This window comes from Polypterus senegalus, chromosome 13, assembly GCF_016835505.1.
Source record: "Polypterus senegalus isolate Bchr_013 chromosome 13, ASM1683550v1, whole genome shotgun sequence".
In the NCBI taxonomy this organism is placed as follows: Eukaryota; Metazoa; Chordata; class Cladistia; order Polypteriformes; family Polypteridae; genus Polypterus; species Polypterus senegalus.
In genome coordinates, this window is record NC_053166.1 from 2,106,026 (window position 1) to 2,130,045 (window position 24,020).

General features: G+C 49.3%; 1 protein-coding gene across 6 annotated transcripts in view; it reads right to left on the bottom strand.

The window, feature by feature from the left end:
- Nucleotides 1-228: 228 nt before the first annotated feature.
- The window catches only part of dph7 (diphthamide biosynthesis 7), a 28,030-nt gene continuing 4,238 nt past the window's right edge, over nucleotides 229-24,020 (bottom strand). For 2 of the 6 annotated variants that reach the window (XM_039774977.1, XM_039774976.1), the window contains exons 2-10: nucleotides 20,723-20,893; nucleotides 20,474-20,625; nucleotides 19,598-19,685; nucleotides 6,990-7,084; nucleotides 3,345-3,511; nucleotides 3,185-3,257; nucleotides 2,956-3,021; nucleotides 2,702-2,874; nucleotides 229-809 (exon numbers count right to left, since the gene is read on the bottom strand). In XM_039774977.1, coding sequence (XP_039630911.1) covers nucleotides 403-809; nucleotides 2,702-2,874; nucleotides 2,956-3,021; nucleotides 3,185-3,257; nucleotides 3,345-3,511; nucleotides 6,990-7,084; nucleotides 19,598-19,685; nucleotides 20,474-20,625; nucleotides 20,723-20,863 — 1,362 coding nt within the window. In that variant the 5' untranslated portion in view covers nucleotides 20,864-20,893 and the 3' untranslated portion in view covers nucleotides 229-402. Of the gene's footprint in view, nucleotides 810-2,701; nucleotides 2,875-2,955; nucleotides 3,022-3,184; nucleotides 3,258-3,344; nucleotides 3,512-6,989; nucleotides 7,085-19,597; nucleotides 19,686-20,473; nucleotides 20,626-20,722; nucleotides 20,899-24,020 lie in introns of all 6 variants that reach the window. The other 4 variants (XM_039774975.1, XM_039774974.1, XM_039774978.1 and 1 more) reach the window with 3 other exon arrangements.

Genomic DNA, 24,020 nt, shown 5'->3' on the forward strand with positions numbered 1-24,020 from the left:
GGCCCCCCTGTCACTTCTTTTCAGGTTCACAAAGACACAATGTGGCCCCGAGTGACCCAAAGATAATAAACCAGCAAATCTTTTCACCAGAGCTGCGCTTACCTGTTGGCCGGTCTGATGAGGGCCTCGCTGGTGACGAGTCTCGAGGACTTGAGGTCAATGCAGCTTTGACGTCATCGCCATCACTTTGCCGCACCCCAATGGCATCAAAATAAAAAGACTGAGCACTGAAGTTGAGACCCGTTTATGTAAAAGTTGTACAAGGAGGCTGGAAGCTGGCAGACCCCTTAAGGCGTAATGTACCCCCCATGTGCTCAGTATTGCCATGCAATGCCTACTCCCCCCCCATCTAAAAATCGCTTACACGGGTGACCCCCACACTCCCCATCCTGTCACAGCCCCTCACAGGTCAGCGGGGGGCTTTGTGGCGTCACCAGGAGGCGTTGCCCAAGTGTAGTCCCACTGCCACACATGCAGCACGTGGTCATAGAAGGAGCAGGTGGCCACCACGTCTCTCTCTCCAAGGCCACAATTCAAGGAGCCCCCCGACAACTCCTTAGCTGCACTCACGGGGTCAGGAATATAACGCCCAAGGGTATCCTCCAGGTCCGTATCAAAGCTGCCAGTTGGCGACTCGTACTGGATGCGGACATAACTGTCATGCAGCTGGGCGGCTTCTGCTTCCGTTTCACCAGACCCCTCACGGGGGGAAGACCCTAGCAGACTCAGCCGGGACCAGTCAGCTCCGTATGCCAGGGAGTTGTGAAGGGTGTAGCTGGTGACGACGCTGCCCTCTTGGGCCTTTCCATCTGGAAAAGAGCAGCAGAGGGCGAGGATTAGAGAAGCGGACCGACTGGCCATTTCACCGTGTAAGAAAGTTGAACGAGGTCAAGTGGCTTGGCTGCCTGTTCACGACAGACTTTCCTTTCCGCCATATTGGTTTATCTACAGCATGTTTGTTTGTTTGTTTGTTTATTGTTTCAGTAGTTTTTTTACGTTAAATAAATAAAACACTGGAATTCAACAGCCTCATATCGCCAGTCATCGGAGCGGGACTCCTGCACTCGGCTTTCCGTTAGCTACACCCTGCGAATTAGCGCATTTGCAGAGGCCCCCGACTCCCCTCTTTTACACACTGGAATGGACGCAGCAGGGCCGTCACGTTGAGGGGACCATTTCAGTGAACTTTTAAAAATTAAAACAGGACGTGGACTGCCATCCAGATTGCTGGGACCAAACGTGTCAGCCACACACATTATTAACAGGGGCATCACATTAAGAAAGCAGCCGGTGACGATGTGGGCTCTGCTGCGTACCCCCACTTCCTTTTTGGGAACTCTTGAACCCGACATCATCGGTAACATACCGGGATGAGCTGGCCGTCAAACGAAAGTAAGTGTTCAACGTTTCAATAATTAGTCCATTAAAATATGGAGGTTAAAATCCCAATAAATGACCGAGGCTGGCAGCAGACCTTCTTTAAAAACCTGGTGCCGCCTTCGGCTGGCGCTCCCCTGCTTCTCCCATCATGGGGGGGCGCTCCACCTGCTCCTCCTAGTCTGGTAGCCTTTCAGACCCCTAAGGCTCACCTCCCGTCCTCGATCGCGGTCACTCCTGCTCTTCTGCACAACTCGGCACGAGTGACCCAATCCATCTGCCCCCTGGGTGCCAACCACACACCCTGCTAAGGTTCACCTCCCAGCTGCCTCCTCTAACTTCCATTCTGGTTTTCGATCTTTTCTTTTTCCCCCTCAGCGACTCGCACTCCTACTATATATAATGGGGACGTGGCACAGGAGCGGCGATTCGCATCTCCCTGCATCAATTATGGATGCGGACGATTCCACACCCGCGAGTCTGAGAACCGCTCCGGCCACATGACCACACCCCCTCTTTAAACCGCGAGTTATATATTATATATATTATTTATTTAACGACTGGCCTTTTATTCTGAGCTGCGGACCCCACTATACCACATAACCCTGCAGTCTCCATTGGCAAACACTGGCAGTAGAATGGGTCACACTGAAGAGCTCAGGGCCTTCCAACATGGCACTGCCACACGATGCTCACATGCATTTTCTCTCATAAGCCTAAAACGGTGCTGCATGCTGACAGTTCTATGTGGCCCCACAGCAGCCATCACATGTCCGGTGTAATGCGCCCTGCGTTGGAATGCTTAGGACTCCATGTGAATTCCTGCATTGTATGTGACATCACCAAGGTCGGCTCCAGCTCTCTAAATGCCGTTCAGAACCGGCCGACTGGCTCTCTGTAGGTCTAGCAAGTGCAACTATACCACACAATTAATAGAAATGTGGCACAGAGCGGACCACCACAGGATCTCTGGACACTTCTTTCTCTTTCCTCCTCTTTTGCCAGGGCTGATTCCATGTCACCTGCCCGTATTCTGCAGGAACACATTGCTTGGACTGACCTTCAGGTCAATGAGGGAGGCCATCGACGTGGGTCCGACTCTCACACCACCTGATCTCATTTCCTCCAGCACTGTGTACAGAAACATTTGGGTTGACTTGATGAAGAAGCCGAGGCTCTCCAAAGTAACCCTATTAAATTCTACCAGAGGTTTGGGCTGATCAGACCACACTAGACCACAATGTCCCACGTCAGAAGGTGCAACAGTTAAGGCCGGTCAGGTAACGGGTGTGTGTGTGTGTGTGTGTGTGTGTGTGTGTCTCACCCAGTGCATCTCTGCAGTCCAGGATATGAAATCCATTGTGCATACACGCTGCCAGGAGCAAGTGCTCATTGGAAGGATGCCACTTGAGTCTCCAGACGCCTCCTTTCACACACGTGTCAGCCACTGGTTGCTTCATAGAGCGGGTGTCCCAAAGAAGAACGTGCTCATCGTAACTAGAAACAGAAAACACCGAGGTCATTCAGGCCAAGTCACAGTGTCCCCCTTCATTACAGCCACATTTCAAGAAGGCTTACCTCCCCGTGGCAAGGACGTGCTCGCGGTGAGGGTTACTCTGCATGCTGCAAACACCCATAGCGTGTCTGAAAACCACGAAACAATGGAGTTCTACAGAGCATCCCATGAGAACAGCTCCCGACAATGTAGGGTCACATACAATACAATTTATTTTTGTACAGCCCAAAATGACACTAGAAGTGCCGCAATGGGCTTTAACAGGCCCTGCCTGGGTCCCACGTCACATACCTCCTGCTTGAGAATATGGGAGAGGATGGATCAACCCGGACGTCCCAGCCTTTCAGTCTGCAGTCGTCTCCACCTGCGAAAATAAATACCATCCATGGCTACCTGCGAGGGGATCAGGGAAGCGGCAGAGAAGAAGATGAAGCCGATGAGAGCGCACTACCTGAATAAAGGATGTCCGAATGCCAGTAGTCAAACGCTGCTACCCAGGCTTCAAACTCGTGGGCCTTCCATTGTGACAGCAGTTCAAGTGACACAGCAGGGCCTCCCACAGACACAACGCTGACACATCCCACTGAGTCGCTGCACACAATCCTCACTGGTGAGCTGCTGAACGGAGGAAGAGCAGGATTAACACAAGGACAACAGGTGGAAATCCTGTGGAGGAATACCAGGAGTGCGCCAAGCCTCTGTGCAGATTGGTGACGATGTTCGAATAACGACCACCGAGGGCAGCAAATACTCCATTTACACTAACTGACCACAACATCACATTGCAAAAGTCTGACAATTCTGCTGGCACCATCCTCAGATGATGATGATGATGATGTTCAGTCTAGGAAATCTCCTTCAATCGAGTCAAATCATTAAATCACCCATCATCATCATCATCATCAATAATTAGTCCTCGGGAAGAGTGGAAACAAACAGAAAGTGTGACAGGCCCGGACCCTCTAGGATCGTGAATTGCGTTATTGGACTGCCATACATTAGGCTGTAGGGAGTCAGCTTTACTGTCACGTGTACACAGCTCAGTGAAATTAGAGACAAAAATACGATAAAGAGCTAAAAGGTAAACTCCGCATGCAACATTCGCTCTCTCTCTAGACATATTACTAGCTCTACAAGCCTGTGCTGTAAAAAGCCCGGGGCTCCTAGAGTCTAATGAAATCGTCCGAAAAAAATTGAAATGCAGAGTCGGCGGTTTGGTTTTACGGACGTATTCACCCCTCTGGTCTATCAGCAGCTAAGCGAGCTTCTCTCTTGTTCGTCTTTCACTTTGGCGATGGAGTCTCTTTCTTTCAGCTTCATGCTGTAGCCTCGCACTTCCGGGCCGGACACACACACACACTAGGGGGCTTAGCCCCCTGCTTGCTTCGAGCCGTTGTGAAGAGGTGGGCTCAACGCACCCCAAGGAGACGCAGCCTCTCCTCCGAAACCACTGCTGATGTGCCGTGTGATCTGCACGTCGTTCGCTTACCCCTCCTCTCCTCCCTGCCAGTGCCATGTGCCGTTGTGAAGAGGGGGCTGAATAAAACACTATGCCATCTCTTTTCGCTGTTCTGTTATTTCATGGAGTAGTAGTTTCCATTTGTTTGTGCTACTCATTTTATTGAGATTTTTGAATTTTCTTACTTCCATTATCTGTAACCTGCTGCGCATGTGTTGTAGCGGGGCTACATAGGTAGTGTTGTCAAATGTCAGTACTGAGTGCGTCTCGTTTCCATTTATGTGTGTGTATCAGTAAATGGATAATGGAAGAAGACCACAGCCTCAAACCTGGAAAACACCTGTTCACTATTAATCAATTACAGCCGTCACAGGACTATTTAAGCCATTAGGGGGGAAGAGAGACGAGAAGAGAAGAGAAGAGAAGGAGACGTTTTCATTTCACGACCACGAGCCATCTATACCTGCCGTATTCCACCTCGCGCATTTCATCCAGTTTGTTTTTCAATTCGCCGGACTGACTTCAATATCCTCATCACGAGAGACCCCGGGGTCGGACTTCATCATCCACCACACACTGTGGATCCACAGTGAGGCTGTTCTATTTTGTTCCGGGAAAATCAAACGACTCATTTGCCATCAGTTCAGTCAACCGTATTCAGGACAGTTTATATAAGCGGACTCAAGTTCACGATCATTTCCGTATCTCACTCATTTTTGTTATTTGTGTTGATTGTTATAAGTTACAGGGGCAAAGGAGGGGTTTCTTGGATTTATATATGGTGGTGTCTCGTTGTTGATGTGGTGGAGGGATATTTATATTTAAGATTCTTTCTATTTTTGTATTTGTCTTGTTGTTTCATTTAATACATTTAATCAGTATAATTTTACATATCTGCTTCTGGGAGTTTATGTTTACACCGTCGATTGTGGGGAAAAGTGTACTTTGTTAGACGTACGGCTTGATAGTTAAGATTCATCTCAGTAAATTATCCAGGCCACAGGTCTTGGAGGTGTAGCTGCCAGCTGGGTAAAGGGGTCGGCCGTTACAGAGTATCACAGGACTTGCTTACAAAGGTTGCCAGTATGGCGCGACGTGCCTGTCTCGCGGGACTGGTGGCTTCACGTTCTCTTGGTGCTGCTTCCGTTCCGCGTGATCGGCGTTTAGGGCGGCGCTTCAAACGTTTAACAGCCTGTACAGCACCCGTCGTTTTGTCCTCAAACACGATGTGATCTGCTTTCGTTTTGAGACTTCAATTATCTGAAACCTGCTCTGCTTACAAAGGTTGCCAGTATGACATGACATGCGTGTCTCGCGGGAAGTGAAAGTGTCACTCTCTCTCCTCAAAAGAGAAGGCAGGCTCTATTGTAGGCACGGAGCTGGGCAGTGTGACATCCGTGGCAGAGCGACGGGCACTGAGCAGACTCTTGTCAATCATAGAGAATCCACTGAACAGGATCATCTCCAGACAGAGGAGCAGCTTCAGCCACAGACTGCTGTCACCATCCTGCTCCACTGACAGACTGAGGAGACCCCACACTATGCGACTCGGGGGGTAAACGTTAACATTATACAGTTATTGTCTGTTATACCTGCATTGTTATCACTCTGATATTTAATATTGTTATTATCAGTATGCTGCTGCTGGAGTATGGGGATTTCCCCTTGGGATTAAGAAAGTATCAATCTATCATATAGCGCCTTTCACTCTATCTATCTAAACCTGTCTCTCTTCAGAAGATCACGTCTCATCGCAAGCTTTATTTTATATAATAAAGATATATATCTATATACACACACACACAATACTTTTACATACATACTGTATATATGATACATTTATTAACAGTCTGTTATGTTACTCTATTTGAATTCTTATGATTGACTTCTGAACGGCTGAACTCTTTAATAATCCCGTTTGTCTTCCTAATTGTGCAAGTCCTAAACAAAAGGCTGCTGGGTGCCAGTAGGGTTCTGTGCCACTTTCACCACCCATCATGTACCAGCATGAGTTGCACCCAAAGAGGACAGAACCTTCCTTTGGATGAATCTCTTCACTGTTTATCCGTTATTTTCAATGCGTATTTATCCTTTCCACCATCTTAAACTGCAGCCACTTTCTTAATAAGCTCCATAGCAGACCTACAGTAACTGACTACTGCACTGCTGGGACGTTTCTCAGGCTCTTCACGCTGGTATTTGCCACTCCTGAGGTTGACCCAAGTATCTATGATCATATAAAGAAAGCCCTGCCTTATCTTACATGTAAGCACAGAACCAGTAAGATTCCCTCAAACATATAAGGATGTGAATCTTGTCGTCCCTGTCACCGTAAGCAGGCCATCAATGTGACACACTGTGTTCTCTGGATGTACACACAGTGCTACTACAGGCCATAAGACTATTTAGCTACAGACCCCTCAAGCTCTGGCCTGATGTGCCTGTTGATCTCTCGGAGTGAACAGCTACCACCTGAGCACGTACCAGCTCTGCCAGGGCCTTACCGAGCCTTACCGTCTCTTGACTTTTTTGTCTAGACGTTTGTTGTGACGGTCACTGTGACCACATCACGTCACCCACGGCAGAGTTACGAACAACTACAGCAAACTTGTCAAGAGCACATCTGACAGTTCTTACCTTGCCTTCCTCCCGGTGGACCAGTCCATGGACAGTGCCAGCCTATCGGGACCGAGCTGCAGGCTGACAAGCGGCTGTAGAGCACTGCTGGATTTCTACTGGAAAGAAAACACCATTAAGGCTCTGAGGCCCAAAAGAGAGCTGACAAGTTAAACAGGCCCTCCTAGCTGGAGTGGAGCCGTGATCTTGGCACATCAGTTCTTTATGATACTTTGTGTGAAATGAAAACCCGCAAAAGTCATGTGACATTAGCTAAACAAAAGAGTTGAAGATAACACTGTGCAGGTGAAGGCCCCGGACCAAGACATGCAACGGGATTTCTCCGAATTTCAGGAATGGACTTCACTCTTGAGATGCACTTTAACCCATTGTGCGCCAAGCCTGACCCGATTCTCCTAAATATTATTCATCGACCATCCAGCCTGTCAGTGACGTAATCAAAGGCCTGCATTGCTAAGTTCTCTCTTGGGGATGTCCTACAATCACAATATTTTAGGCAGCAAAATCTGCAAATCACTCTTAACGCCTTAACAGGCAGAGCGATACCACAAAGGAGAGAAGTGTGCTGTGGAAAACCTCTCTGTGATACCCCGCAGCACGCTGCCTGCAGGAAGGCCCCCAGTCCATATTGTGTATCATGTCGAATTGGAAATAATCCAGCTCTCTTCACAAAGACCTGCTTGGCATTTAACTTTTTCAGAAATTGAAAGAACTCATTCATGTAATTTAAAGTAAGCCCGCCGCTCAGCCGTTAATGTCATCTGCTGTTTTAGCCAATATGAAGAACTACTGCAGCCAAGGCTCTCTGGTACGCAGATCTCTTTTTCAGGTGGCCCAGAGTTTCACAGATTGCCATCAGGACTAGCGACTGATCCGTTTATTTTATTAGTGGGTGGTGTTCTGATTTAATGGGTTTGTTCCCAAATACATGGATTTGAAACTTTCAAAAAAAAGTGGGTCCTGCGATGCACCGATACGCCTGGTCACGGGACGGACGGCTCCTCGCTTACAGCCCCTACACTGAAGTGGGCTAAGCCGGTTTAGATGGAGTAAAAGTTTTATTTGTTTTAAATCAACAGAGATGCCACGCTGTAGTTTACCAAGACGTTAACCTAAAATGGATTCCATTTTCCTACAATGTGATCGCTGAGAGTCTTAGAGGGAGAGAGCAGAGGACACTCGGCCTTCACCGCAAACACGTCGGCTGACTTTACTGACAGATTTTACAGAACAACATGTCTTGCCTAATTTAACTTGATTTTCTCAAAACTGTTCCTTTGATACGAGGGGGAGTCCAGCTAAAGTTAGAAAATGGAGCGAACCTTCGCCAAACTGATCAGGCCGTTTCTCAATGGAGTCTCCACCCTTCTCAATGCACATGCGCCACCTGTGCCACCTGCCTGGCAGTACCCGGATTCCAGCAGAATACAAGGTTTTTTCTCGTCCTGTAACGACGAGTTACTATCCATTTGATTTAACAAGAAGGTCTTAATATTAAACAGCAGTCAGGGATCTCGGGATGAGGAGAGGATGGGACAGAATCAGACAGAAAAAACTTTTAGATCTCCTGCAGCTTAGCGCAGCGCCTCTGGAGTAACACAATGCCGAAATCAGCACAGGTAAAGCAAACAACTGGTCACTGACTATCAAATGTCAGCGTTTGCCTTCCAATAAGGCCATCTTTGAATGAAGTTGAATTATTAAATGGTGGGTGATAAGGGAGAGAGAGAGAGAGAGAGAGAGAGATACTCCAGCAGCAACATACTGATAAAGAACAATATTAAATTAAAGAGTGATAACAATGCAGGTATAACAGACAATAACTTTGAATAATGTTAACGTTTACCCCCCGAGTCGCATAGTGTGGGGTCTCCTCAGTCTGTGGCTGAAGCTGCTCCTCTGTCTGGAGCGATCCTGTTCAGTGGATGCAGTGGACTCTCCATGATTGACAGGAGTCTGCTCAGCGCCCGTCGCTCTGCCACAGATGTCAAACTTTACTCCTACAATAGAGCCTGCCTTCCTCACCAGTTTGTCCTTCTTCTTTATGCTGCCTCCCCAGCACACCACCGCGTAGAAGAGGGCGCTCGCCACAACCGTCTGGTAGAACATCTGCAACATCTTATTGCAGATGTTGAAGGACGCCAGCCTTCTAATGAAGTATAGTCGGCTCTGTCCTCTCTTGCACAGAACATCAGTATTGGCAGTCCAGTCCAGTTTATCATCCAGCTGCACTCCCAGGTATTTATAGGTCTGCACCCTCTGCACAGTCACCTCTGATGATCATGGGGTCCATGAGGGGCCTGGTCCTCCTAAAATCCACCACCTTCCTTGGTTTTGCTGGTGTTCAGGTGTAGGTGGTTTGAGTCGCACCATTTAACAAAGTCCTTGATTAGGTTCCTATACTCCTCCTCCTGCCCACTCCTGATGCAGCCCACCATAGCAGTGTCCACAATGTCAGACCTGCAGTTCCTGAGACGCACATACTGAGGTCTGTCTGTAAGATAGTCCACAATCCATGCCACCAGGTGTGAGTCTACTCCCATTTCTGTCAGCTTGTCTCTAAGGAGTAGAGGTTGGATGGTGCTGAAGATGCTAGAGAAGTCCATAAACATAATTCTTACAGCACCACTGCCTCTGTCCAAGTGGGAGAGGGATCGGTGTATCATGTAGATGATGGCATCCTCCACTCCCACCTTCTCTTGGTATGCGAACTGCAGAGGGTCGAGGGCGTGGCGGACCTGTGGCCTCAGGTGGTGAAGCAGCAGCCACTCCATGGTCTTCATCACATGTGACGTCAGAGCGACAGGCTGGAAGTCATTCAGCTCACTAGGATGTGATACCTTTGGGACTGGGGACTGGTTGTGATGTTCAGTTTGGTAGCTCTACTCCTCATTAACACCTATAGACAAGGAGTTGGTTGCTTCATTATACAAAAGATGAAATTCTCCTTCTTCTTCTTCTTCTCCTCCTCTCGGCTGCTCCCATTTAGAGGTAACCATAGCAGATCATCCGTCCCATCTGTTCACATCTTTTACCCTATTTTCTGCCTTCATGTCATCCCTCAGCACATCCATAAACCTCGTCTTTTCCTCTTGCCTGGCGGCTCCATCTTCAACATTCAATTCTCAACGTGCCCCTCATCCCCAAACCATCTCAATCTCGACTCACTCTCTCTCGGTCACCAAACAGTCGTTCCCGTGTTGTCTCCCTAATGTACTCATTCCTAATCCTGTTCTTTATTCACTACATGAAGGATGACAGGAGTGGACTGGCATCCCACCTGGGATGAGCCCCTTTAGTGGTCATGGCATGGCAAGCGTGGGTGGAGTGGCATATTGGTGGGGTTGCACACCAGGAGGACAATATAACCAAAAGTCCAGGGGAGACAGATTTTAAGATCATATGATACACACTATGTGGCAGCACTCCTGGACCAGTGTACCCAGGCATGCGTCCGGATGGCAAATATTCCTGTTAGGTAGCCCTGCTGGGTTCCAAGGGTGCCACTTGGGAGAAACTGCAGGGAAGGCTCACCTCTACTTTGCGAGGCTTCTTTTGTCCAGTGAACTGGCACTGAAAGACCTCCCGGGCTCAGGTTAAAAAGGAGCCCTCCACATCAACCCAAAAAGTCTGAGTCGGGAGAAGAGAAGGGCAACACTCACCAGGGGAGATTTAGAGGAAACAAGAAAAGGGCAAGTAGTGTAGTGTAGCGAGTAGAGACCGAAAGAACGAGATGGCGAATACAAGCGGCTGAAATGAGTTTCCTCCGCAGGGTGTCTGGGCTTTCCCTTAAAGATAGGGTGAGACGCTCAGAGTAGAGCCGCTGCTCCTCCGCATCGAGACGAGTCAGATGAGGTGGCTCGGGCATCTGATCAGGACGCATCCAACTGGGAGGAGGCACCAGGGAAGACCCATTACACGCTGGAGGGACGGTGTCTCTTGGCTGGCCTGGGAACGCCTTGGGATTCCCCTGGAAGAGCTAGAAGAAGAGGCTGAGGAGAGGGAAGTCTGGGCGTTTCTGCTCAAGCTGCTGCCCCCGCGACCCGACCTCGGATAGCGGAAGAGGATGGATGGATGGAAGAAAAGGGAAAAGATTCCTATTGTGTCAATTGTGCAAGACCCCAGTGAAAAGGCGCTGCACTTAATAAGATACGCCAATCTGAACCGGGGCTGGCAGTTGTGTGTGGGCTCTGAGGCTCTGATATGCCCCCTAGTGGGCACAGCTGCTTTTTGTTTGTTTAATTTGGCGGGTTACACATTTTTTGCAGTAAACAGGTGGGGTGTGTGGGCTTTACAGGGACGTGCGACACCTAAATATTTGTAAACACAATCCTCGCTCCCTCTGCAATGAAAGATTAGCAGATGACGCATACAAGACTCCACGTCAGGCTGCGCAGGTCCACAATCTGTTATCTGTAACTGCATACATGAAGAGCTTTGAAAATAAAAGTTGTGTTGTTTGTTGGTTTTTTTTTTTTTGTTTTCCTGTAGGCTTCACATCAACGCCTTTTCACGCTTCGGCAATCTGGAAATGTCTCCAGTGCTGATTTCTGTCAGCAGTTTTCAAATCAACAGACTGGCTGCAGTCTGCTCTTAAACCTGTCGAGTGTCTTACGATATGCTAATAAATAAGCCCTGTCAGGGATGCCAGGGGCTATGACCCGGCCGGGACGCCAGGAGGGACCGGAAGAGGGTCAGAGCCCGGCCTGGACCACGGGGTTCGCCTTCCGGGTTGCTTTGGGAGCCACGGGTCAAGGGCTTGGAAGCTCTTCCCTGTAGGGGCCCGTGGCCACCGCCAAGAGGCCCCAATGCCTTGGGATTGTTTCCCCAGCACTCCTGCCACACCAGGAAGTGCGGGGGGGAAGACTTTGGACGGTGCCCGGGGAGCAGCCGGGAGGACAGTCGACACTTCCGCCACGCTGGGGCGTGGCCAGAAGATTGCCGGGAACACCTGGGGCTCATCCGGGTCCTCCATAAAAGGGGGCCGTCTCCCGTCATTCAGGGCTGGAGTCGGGTGGAGGTAGGACGAAGCTGTGGAGAGTGGAGGCGGCCCGAAGAAAGGCATTGTGGCCAGGACATTGGGTGTTTGGGGTTTTTGTGCACGTGACTAGGTCTTTGTGACCGATGAACTGGGGTCTTGGTGACCAATATAATTGTAAATATTGTGTAAATAAACGTGTGGTGGTGTCAAAACAACATGTCCGCCTGTCTGTGCCCGGGTACCGTTCACATCTGGCGTAGTCGGCAGGATGCTCCGCCTGTTTCAAGGCGGAGACCTGGTCAACAAAATATTGTTGTGGACGGCCCGGTGCAGCAGGGGACCCCACCCACGTACCGCGGGTGCTGCGTGCACACAGCCCCGCGGGGTAAAGGAACCCCACGGACCGCCAGGGGTCCGCAGGAGGGCCGTTATTCCCTGAAGCGGGCGGGGCGTGCATTGGAAGAGTGCAGCGCTCTCCAACGAAGCGCGCCGTTGCTGGAGGCGCCCGGGACGGCATGGCGTCCAGAGAGGCCTCGCCGAGGACGTTTCCTCGGTTTGACGGGACCTGGGAGGTGAGTTCCTGCCTATCGGCAGCCGCCCTTGGGGCCGGGCGTGTGTTTTGTTTTCCAGGCAGGGACCTCCAGGATCCGCGTCAGTGGCGGGCGATGCTGGTTTGCGGGCCCGGCAGCACAGCGGCAGCCGCGAGGGCTGCGAAGGAGGAGACGCTGCAGCTCGAGAGGCGCTGGCAACAGCAAGGCTGCCGGCAAGCACGTCGCCGCCGCAGAAAGGGAGCCAAGATGGCCGCGGACCGGAAGTCCCTCCCCCTGACAGGCACGCGATTGGACGGTGTGTCTTGCGTGCCCGCCGATGACTGTAGAGAGGCGGGACCAAGGAATGTCCATCACGGGCAGGGGAGACCCGATTGGGCGGAGAGAAGGCCCACAGGAAGTGGCGGCGCCGGAGGCCGACAGTCAGGTAGGCTCCGCCGGTTAACTTCCTGTCTTTGCCGGCTGCTTTGGCGGAGCTGGAGGCGTCCCTTCAGCCCGCCGGGCAGCGTGTGTTGCAGGTGCTATGTGCCCTCCGGGCTGAGGTGCTGGTACTGGAGAGGAAGGCGCGGGCGCTGAGAACGCGTCAATCGACAACGGGCGGGCGCGACGCTGGAATCTCCAGCCGGAGAGGTACGGCGGAGACGGTGAGTACAGCCGACTCCGTAAAGCATATGGGAGGGCTGCTGAAAAGGCTGTGATGACAATGATCAGTTCCGAGTAAGCAGCCCTCCGACAGGAGGTGCGGCGCCGCGGGCTGTATGCGCGGCGAGCGGGGAGTCCGTGAGGACGCTGAAGGGACACGGGCTGCTAAGTGCCCCGGGTCCTAGCGCCCTCCGCCCCGAGTCGGCTGCGGTCTTGCGCCGCACTATAGGGACGCAGACGGGACAGAGGCGCCTTTTATTCCATAAGGAGTCTCAAACCGTCATGGCGTCCCAGAGTGAAGGGAGGAATAAGAGGCTGGGTGCCGATTCCTCCGATATATTACGGACGCAGACGGGAAAGGGGCTCCTGTTGATTAATATGGAGCCGCATATCGCCAAGGCGTCCGAAAGTGAAGGGAGGAATAAAGGGCTGGGTGCCGATTCCTCCAATAAGGTGAGACAGCGTTGCTGGGTGCAGCGTGTGGCTGGCTGCCCTCTGGGAAAGCAGAGGGAAGCCCTGAGGCCGGCGGAAAGAGAGCGGGCGGTGCCGACGACTCCATCGTCGAGAGGGACACGGAAGCCGCGGAGAGGGAGCCGATCAGGCAAGTGCCGGGTGCGGTTGAGGGGGAACGCTGCCCGTGCGTGGCACGAGCTGGGTGCTTTGGCAGCGGTTCTGCCCCTGTGTTCTCTTTGTAGGGACGGACCCGGCGAAGTTGAAGGAGCCCCTTCGTGGCGGAACAGCCCTCTGATGTCGGGCCGTCTGCAGAATGATCTTTCTGTCGGTGCGCAGGTGCGCCCACAGCTGGAGGAGCCAACGGGGGAACGAGGGACTCAGAACAAAGGGGCGTGGAGGTCCCGGAGGGGGTGCCTACCGAGGAGGCCCCGGGGTGCCGGTAAAAGGGGGGAGCACAACCTGTGCGAGGCACAGGGATGCACCATGGGTTGGTGCGCAGATTGTGTCTCCGCCCCTGTCCCTGCTAGGAGTGCGGGGCCGGACCCCGGCTATCCTCGAGTGGGACCCGTTTCGGGGCTCTGCTGCCCTCGCGGGACGGGTCGCTCTTACCCACGAGTGGTCTTCGCTGGCTGTGGGGCACTGTCAGGGATGCCAGGGGCTATGACCCGGCCGGGACGCCAGGAGGGACCGGAAGAGGGTCAGAGCCCGCCTGGACCACGTGGGGTTCGCCCCGGGTTGCTTTGGGAGCCACGGGTCAAGGGCTTGGAAGCTCTTCCCTGTAGGGGCCCGTGGCCACCGCCAGGAGGCGCCCCAATGCCTTGGGATTTGTTTCCCCAGCACTCCTGCCACACCAGGAAGTGCTGGGGGGAAGACTTTGGACGGTGCCCGGGAGCAGCCGGGAGGACAGTCGACACTTCCGCCACGCTGGGGCGTGGCCAGAAGATTGCCGGGAACACCTGGGGCTCATCCGGGTCCTCCATAAAAGGGGCCGTCTCCCGTCATTCAGGGCTGGAGTCGGGTGGAGGTAGGACGAAGCTGTGGAGAGTGGAGGCGGCCCGAAGAAAGGCATTGTGGCCAGGACATTGGGTGTTTGGGGTTTTGTGCACGTGACTAGGTCTTTGTGACGATGAACTGGGGTCTTGGTGACCAATATAATTGTAAATATTGTGTAAATAAACGTGTGGTGGTGTCAAAACAACATGTCCGCCTGTCTGTGCCCGGGTACCGTTCACAGCCCGAATACTGACACGCTTTCTTGAATAAAACAGACATGCCATTAAAATGCTCTCCGCATTACGTGCCACTAAGAGTTTGTAGAGATCCCCCAAAAACTTACTACAAAAATAAAAACAGCGTCTTTTATTCCCTTAATTGGGGTCAAGTGGGTTTAGGATGCATAAAGTAATCACCGTGAAGTGGATGTGTCTACAACACCCCAGACGTATGGTCACATTTTGGGTTTGTTTTTATTCATTTCTATTGTGTTCAAGGTATGTTTGTCCGAGTTGTCTTAAGTTAAATCAGACAGCAGGTCATTTCTGTGGCAGCCAGCAGAGGGAGCAGCGAGCCACGGTGACTGCTGTTCAGGCGATGGAAAGGCAGCACAGCTTCACGAACTCTGTTATTGTAATTTAGGGTTTAACTGCACTAATCGTCATAAATCACATGCTAACGCTTTAATGCATTAACAGTCATAGTGAAGAATGTCTGCTTTGGACTATCGACATGTTACCGGTTTACTCTTTACTCTTTCAGAGGACGCCGACTCTCCCTGTGCCAGTGGTGTGCTGCTTACCTGCCACCTACAGACCGCCAGTATGAGCCCCCGGACATTTCTATTACTGAGATATGCTCCTCTACATCCAGATCTCAACAGATTCAGAACTTAATGGTTTTTGACTTTATTGTGCTCTGTATTTTACGTTTCTGCATCCCATGTATGTTAGCAAGTGGGAAAGTGTGTGTTAATGGCTAAAGCTGTACAGATACGAGGTACTGTAGATTGGATTGTGGGCCAACTCAGTGCTGACAATATAATTAGCTCAGAAGGACAGCTTACAATATTATTGTTGTGCCAGTTACTATGCAGAGGGCAGGGGTGCACTGAAGTACCATTGTACGTAGGAAGGTGCCAAAGAAAGAAACTGGCAGCAATTTTAATAAATAATAAAGATTCGAATGAGCGCAGCTACACAGAAAGGCAGCACGGCTTCACCGTCTCCATCATTCCCTGCTTTACCGCCAGCGCGGCGTCACATGGGCCCCCAAACAGGAGCCGCCGCGTGTGCATCAGACAGGCTTTGTGGTTTTTGTGCCTATTAAGAGCTCTGCTGTTTTAATTACCAGTGCAAGTGCAGATATGAAAACGGCTTATAGAAAACTGGATTCTTAAAATTGGTAATTGTAATAAGAATGTAAGCTTAATGTCACTGTGCTCTACACAACAATTACTTTATAAATCCATTCACATGTACAGGCCAGGACAAAGTTAGCACCCAGGGGCTCTCAGCATTTCAAACTGCTAGGGAGGCATTTGAAGAGAGAAGGTACAACTACGACAACGGGCATTGGACTATTTCTGTATGTTCGAGATGAAATCGAATCCTCTCCTTTCCTTGTCTGGAACCTAAGTAAGGGCCTGCACGTGGAGAAGACAGAATATAAAGACCTGGACAGCAGCCGAATACTTCAAAGCCGACGGAGGGATGGGTGATATCGTCATCCATCCTGAAAAGCCTTCCAGCGCAGTGACCAAAAATGGCAGACCGGATAGGTCAAGATCCCACCTTGATATTCTCTTGCTGTTTTGGCTTCCTCATCTGTAATGCCGCGTAAATCGTCAGTAAAGAAAGCAAAGTTATTTTCTCTTATGTGATTTTTACTGCCGTACCACTATGGGAGGGATATCGCCTTTTAAGATCATATCTATATAGTTTTCAGTTACTTAAAACACCGTGAGAACAGGTTTGGACGTCATGGCGGTGTTGTGGATTGCCTGGAACAGCCATTAAATGACACCTTGCCGCAGTATCTCTGCAAAGGATGTTTACTGCTTAAATCCATCAATCCAGGGATGTGCCCATTCCAGACAGCACTGGGCACGAGGCAGACGGGGTATCAGGTCATCGCAAGGTGAACACAAGCAGACACACATACACTGGCGTCACTTTAGTGTCACCAAATCTGCAGATTTTTGGAAGGATACCGGAGCCCACTGTGGAAACCCAGCTGGAAAACACGTAAACTCCGGGCAGGGAATACCAGCGATGTGACTCTCGGCGAGACAGCCGCACTACAGCTCCGCCACCGTGTCACCCCATGTGTGTGATTATTTAAATGAAATTAACAATTTATCTGTAAAATGTAACATACACACTGTAATGCATTTCATCATAAAAGTGGTATCAAGTAGAAATCTAAAGATTCTAAATGTGCAGAGAGCGGAATATCAGAAATGTCGAGTGTTCTGTGTGGTGATCTGTTGCTGTCTGCCGCTGCCGTCAGGTCCAGAAAAAAAAAAAAAAGGCCACAGAAGCTGGTGTGTGAGACTTTTAAAATGTGTCGTGTCATTACGATGGGGAATATGCGAAGCTTGAATATCAAAGCACCAGGAATGCATTTGTATGTTGGCATTTTGCTTCACCACATCGAGCCATTCAAATATCGAAGCAGGCGCATCGATCCTGGCTTTCTGTCACGTGTAGATAGTAAACGTCGCATTCCAGCTTTTATCACACTGTACCCCCCGACTCTCTGCTGGTACTGCAACTGGCGCACGTGGCGCCTTAATTTCTGAGGACCTGCTCAGAGGACTCGTCATATGAACACGTGGCAGCCATAATGCGTGAAGTATAAGGCCGGAGTTATACTTCACACGACGCGACGCATGCTGCGTCGAACGCTCCTGCTACGCAAGCGTTGTAGTGTTCATACTCGCGCGGGGACTTTACGTAAATCGGGAGGAATCCACCAGGTGGCAGTGCGAGATATTATCACGGTGAGAACAGGTTCGGCTTCACTGTGTTGTGAACTGCCTGGAACAGCCATTAAATTCTGATGACACCTTACCGCAGTATCTCTGAAAATTATGTTTATTGATTAAATTCATCAATCCAGGGATGTGTCCATTCCAGCAAGCATTGGGTACGAGTGAGAAACAATCCGCTGACGAGGCATCAGCTCATCGCAAGTTGAATACAAGCACTCGCATACACTGGCATCATTTTAGTGGCACCAAATCTGCATATCCTTGGAAGGAAACCGGAGCGCAGTGTGGAATACAAGCAGGGAAATACCAGCGACGTGACTCCCTGCGAGACAGCAGTGCTATCGCTCCGCCACCGTGACACCCCCATGTGTGTAATTATTAACAGTATTCATTATTTAAACACAATTATATGTAAAATGTAACATACACACTGTAATGCATTTCATCACGAAAGTGAAATCAAGTAGAACTCTAAAGATTCTGAATGTGCACAGAGTTGGGATGTCAGACATTTAATTTGTTCATTGTGGTGATTTATTGCTGCTTGCCGCTGCTGTCAGGTCCAAGAAGCTCGTAGCGATTAAAAACTGGGATGACGTTTACGACCGTCTGCTTTAATGAGAAAGTAAACTACGAGGTTAAAGTGGACAATTCGAGATTAAAGCCGAAATGTCCACTTTAATCCCAGAATACACCTTTTCACCGTGTCCTTTATTTTTTTCTCAGTGGCTCAAATACAGCGCTGTGCCTTATGTTGGTGTTGTTAAGTTGCAAAAATAAAAAAAGATGGCACAAAAGATGGTACGTGAGACTTTTAAAATGTATCATGTCATTACGTTCGGGAATATGCGACGCTTGAATATAAAAGCACCACGAATGCATCTGTTTGTCGGCATTTTGCTTCACCTCATCGAAGCATCCATCCCGTAGGATCTGCATAGCGGCCTTCTGTCACATGTAGATAGTAAACGGAGACTCTGACGTCACGTCCCGACTTTTTGCTGGTACTGCAACTCGCGCACGCGTCGCGTTCATTTCTGAGGACCTGCTCAGAAGACGCGTGAAATGAACGCTGGGAACGCGTGGCAGCCATGATGCGGGTGCGTACGCGTTCTGAGCGTGAAGTATAAATGAGCCCTTACAGAGACGAAGAATGGGCCCCTTGATTAGAGAAGGGAGTGTGAACTCTTGGGTTGTAAATCATGGTAGGGGGAGAGAACAGCCCTCATCAAACAGACAAGATGGACAGAGCGGCGGTCTGACACCCCCTCGGCCAAGTTATTATTGGTGGAATTAATTCGAGGCAGGACTGGAGCAATGGAATGCTGGACGTCAGATGAGGAAGTATAATGGCTGACATGATAAGAATGGGACGGCACGGTGGCGCAGTGGGTAGCGATGCTGCCTCGCAATTAGGAAATCCGGGTTCGCTTCCCTGGTCCTCCCTGCGTGGAGTTTGCATGTTCTCCCCGTTTCTCCGGATACTTTGGTTTCCTCCTACAGCCCAAAGACATGCAGGTTAGGAGCTTTGGTGATCCTATATTGTCCCTAGTGTGTGTGTGTGTGTGCACACGCGCGCCCTGTGTTGGCTGTAGTTAAGATATAGCATGCTGGATAATGGATGGATGGATGATAAGAATGGTAATAAAAGTAAAAGGTGCCCATTGTCCCATCTGAGTGGAGTCTGAATGTGCGCAGTACAATAAAGTCTGATTCTGCTGTCTGTCCCGAGTCTCCGAGTGAGGGAGCCTGCGCCAATCTGCTTCATCAAGCTCTGCCTTGTACAACATTAACTTAAAATTAAGTCTTCACATGCAATCTCCAAAAAGAGAGGACGTCAGATATGATCGTCTCCACCACCTTCTATTCAAGTTCTTCATTTTAAACAAGAGTGATAATCGGGAAAACACAGAAACTCCCCACTTTAGGGACAGCGTTTAAACAGGTCTCCCCGGCCCTCTACCACCCAAAAAATCATCTGACCCACGTGGCTCACCTTGCTAGCAGTCAGCTGATGCAGCGTCAGGGTCCCACTGGCATCTACCACTCCAAGCAAAGGACTCTCCCCAAGGACAGCATGACACCTAACAGATGGCAAAGAAAGAAAGAAAGTGCTGTAGGTGTTGGCAGGAAGCTCTTTATCGTCTGTTCCACTATGCATTCAATGTGGAGGAATATTTCACACAAAAATTAAATAAACAAATAAATAAGTACTTTGAAATATGACAACAGGTAAATAAAAACACGAAATCCAAGTATGGACAGTTAAATGGGTCACGACATAGGCTTTTGCTGCTTCTCTCTTACTGGTTGTAATTACTTCTTGATGCGTTTTTTCAGTGACACTGCATGTGACATGAGACAAATGGTCACTGCCACTCATCAGACTCGTCCGAGAAGGCGGAGTCTAGCTAGAACCACGTTCTGATTGGACGGATGTGCTCTGCGTGTCTTGAGAACGAGTGTGCGCTTAGAGTCGTGAATGTGCATGGTGGATACGGGAGCAACGAAATGACTGCAGCAGTGTGGCAACTGCAAGTCCAGAAACTCCAAATCCGCCATATGAAGCGTCTGCCGTAGATGTGGCTGAACGTTTACGTCTGCGCTACCAACGATCATTTCAGGGCTAAAGAAAGAAATAATGAAATACATCAAGGAATAAGAAATGAGCAACAAAATGATATTCCATGAGACATTTAATTATTCATACTCCCATTTTATGCTGCTATTATTTATTTATTTATTGTCACATTTTCACTGTACTTTTATTTTTTTAGCATATTTACTTGTTTATTTGATTGAATATCCAAAATATTCCTCCATAAATCGAGGGCAGCCTGAGGGCATCAGCAAGCACATCTCCGTCTCTCACCACTTCATGTCAAGGATTGCAGGAGTTTCTATTCGCTGCACTTCTGTCAGTGGTGATCCAAACGTGTCCTCCTGCCTGAAGTGGTACAAATACAAGCGGCCCACACGGGTGTGCGACTCCGGGTGAACTCCAGGTCCATCTCCATCTCCTACCTTCGGACAAAAGCGTGAGGTTAAGTGACCTGTTTGTGGAAACACAATTTCACTTGGGTAGTCAATATTCTCACTCCGAAATCATATGAAAGATAACCTGTTCACTTGACGTCTGGAGCTGGTAAGTGCCACAAGCCAGGAATGAATGCCAGCCTGGCAGTGGGCACCACTCCACAGCATCAGCACTGTACTCAGTGTCCACCACTTGCAGGTTTCGGGTCCGAGTGCGCAGAGCCATGGGAAGTAACAGGCATGCTTCTCTCAAGGTCTTCTCTACGACAAAAGAAAGAAAGAAAGAAAGAAAGAAAATCAGATGTGGCGATTGTTGCGTCAGGAGTCACGGACGTCCAGTCTGGATGTGGTCAAGTCTCGTACTACGGAGGGTCTTGCAAATGTAAAGGGGTCTTCAGGGTGGAATGAATGCTCATTTTGTTTCTGTCTGAACAACAGTAGATATAATCACCAAGCCAACATTTTCACACCCAGGACGTTGATCCTTGAATAACCCGCTTCACAAACTGAAATGTATATCGCATTTTCAACAGTACTGTAATAACCTTCACCATCTTCAGAAAAACTTGGAATGGACCTCAAAACAAACAAACAATCTCTAGAAAAATGTCCTCTTCAACAGACAAGGCACCGTCACCATCCCAAGCACACATCCCTAGTGGGCCATTGGTACAAAAACACCAGACAGCACCCTTTACATGCCATGGGCCGCCATCATGTAGTGGTGTCTGCACAGCAGGATTTCCTGACCATTCATATCTTGAATCCATTGAGTCGTCACAGAGGCACCTTGGGCAGATGAAACGGAATGTCAGTTAATGTAAATATGACAAGTAGGAAGTCAAAATGAGAGGCTTGAATACACAATGGGAGGTCTGAAAATAAAAAGTCCACCTCACGAGAAGGAGTCGCAGTGGACTCGACACTCAACTGGCAGACAGTGCTCAGAAGGTTATATAGCGCCTTGACGTGTGGAGTACAAGTCACTGGAGGGTCTGCTCAAGCTTTATACAGTGGGATGCAAAAGTTTGGGCGACCTTGTTAATAGTCCTTATTTTCCTGTATAAATCGTTGGTTGTTACGATAAAAAATGTCAGTTAAATATATGATATAGGAGACACACACAGTGATATTTGAGAAGTGAAATGAAGTTTATTGGATTTACAGAAAGTGTGCAAGAATTGTTCAAACAAAATCAGGCAGGTGCATAAATTTGGGCACCACAAAAAAGAAATGAAATCAATATTTAGTAGATCCGCCTTTTGCAGAAATTACAGCCTCTAAATGCTTCCTGTAGGTTCCAATGAGAGTCTGGATTGTGGTTGAAGGTATTTTGGACCATTCCTCTTTACAAAACATCTCTAGTTCATTCAGGTTTGATGGCTTCCGAGCATGGACAGCTCTCTTTAACTCACACCACAGATTTTCAATTCTATTCAGGTCTGGGGACTGAGATGGCCATTCCAGAACGTTGTACTTGTTCCTCTGCATGAATGCCTTAGTGGATTTTGAGCAGTGTTTGGTCGTTGTCTTGTTGAAAGATCCAGCCCCGGCACAGCTTCAGCTTTGTCACTGATTCCTGGACATTGGTCTCCAGAATCTGCTGATACTGAGTGGAATCCATGCGTCCCTCAACTTTGACAAGATTCCCAGTCCCTGCACTGGCCACACAGCCCCACAGCATGATGGAACCACCACCATATTTGACTGTAGGTAGCAGGTGTTTTTCTTGGAATGCTGTGTTCTTTTTCCTCCATGCATAACGCCCCTTGTTATGCCCAAATAACTCCATTTTAGTTTCATCAGTCCACAGCACCTTATTCCAAAATGAAGCTGGCTTGTCCAAATGTGCTTGAGCAGACCTCAAGCGGCTCTGTTTGTGCTTCCTCTTCATCACTCTCGCATACAGCATCTCCTTGTGTAAAGTGCCGAATGGTTGAACGATGCCCAGTGACTCCATCTGCTGCAAGATGATGTTGTAGGTCTTTGGTGCTGGTCTGTGGGTTGACTCTGACTGTTCTCACCATTCGCCGCTTCTGTCTATCTGAAATCTTTCTTGGTCTGCCACTTCGAGCCTTAACTTGAACTGAGCCTGTGGTCTTCCATTTCCTCAATATGTTCCTAACTGTGGAAACAGACAGCTTCAATCTCTGGGACAGCTTTCTGTATCCTTCCCCTAAACCATGATGGTGAACAATCTTTGTCTTCAGGTCATTTGAGAGTTGTTTTGTGACCCCCATGTTGCTACTCTTCAGAGAAACTTACAATGGACCCCCTTAAATACTCGGATTCACCTGTGTATGTAGGTCAGGGGTCACTGAGCTTACCAAGCCAATTGGAGTTCCAATAATTAGTTCTAAAAGTTTGGGAATCAATAAAATGACAACGGTGCCCAAATTTATGCACCTGCCTGATTTTGTTTGAACAATTATTGCACACTTTCTGTAAATCCAATAAACTTCATTTCACTTCTCAAATATCACTGTGTGTGTCTCCTATATGATAGATTTAACTGACAACAACCAACGATTTAGACAGGAAAATAATGACGATTAACAAGGTAGCCCACACTTTTGCATCCCACTGTAACTCACTGGTGAGGCCTCATCTGGAGTCTTGGGTGCAGGTTGGATCTCCATAAAGACACAGCAGCACTAGAGAAGGTCCAGAGAAGAGCAACTTCAGGGCTGATTGAGGGCTACAGGGGATGAGTGATGAGGAAAGATTGAAAGAGCTGAGCCTTTATAGTCTAAGGAGAAGGAAAAGTAAAGTATGACGTGTGGGAAGTCAAAATGTGAGGTTTGAATACACAATGGGAGCTCTGAAAATCAAACGTCCACCATCGGAGGAGGATTTAGGAGTCATGGTGGACTCGACACTATCAACTGGCAGACCAGCCATTAAGAAGGCTAACAGACTGTCAGGTTATATAGCGCCTTGATGTGTGGAGCACAAGTCACAGGAGGGTCTGCTCAGGCTTTATAACACACTGGTGAGGCCTCATCTGGAGTCCTGGGGGCATTTTTGGTCTCCATAAAAAAATAACTTTGAAATGGCATCATGGAAGCACGGACATATTATCTGGCTCTTTACACACATCAATGAAATGTCTGCCAACCGTCGAGAGAATACAGTATGGCACGGTGACTGCACACTCTCAGACCTGCCACTGAGGACCTCCAGCACAAACGGTGCCTGCAGAGGGTATACAACATCATCGGGGACCCCTCTCACCCCAGCCCAGCCCCAGTTTACACTTCTACCTTCTGGGAGGCAATACAGGAGCCTACATGGCAGCACCAGCTTCTGCCCTGTCACTGCCACCTCACTGAACTCAAAATCCAAGTGCCAGCCCACCCCGACCCTGCTCAGATCACCTTAAA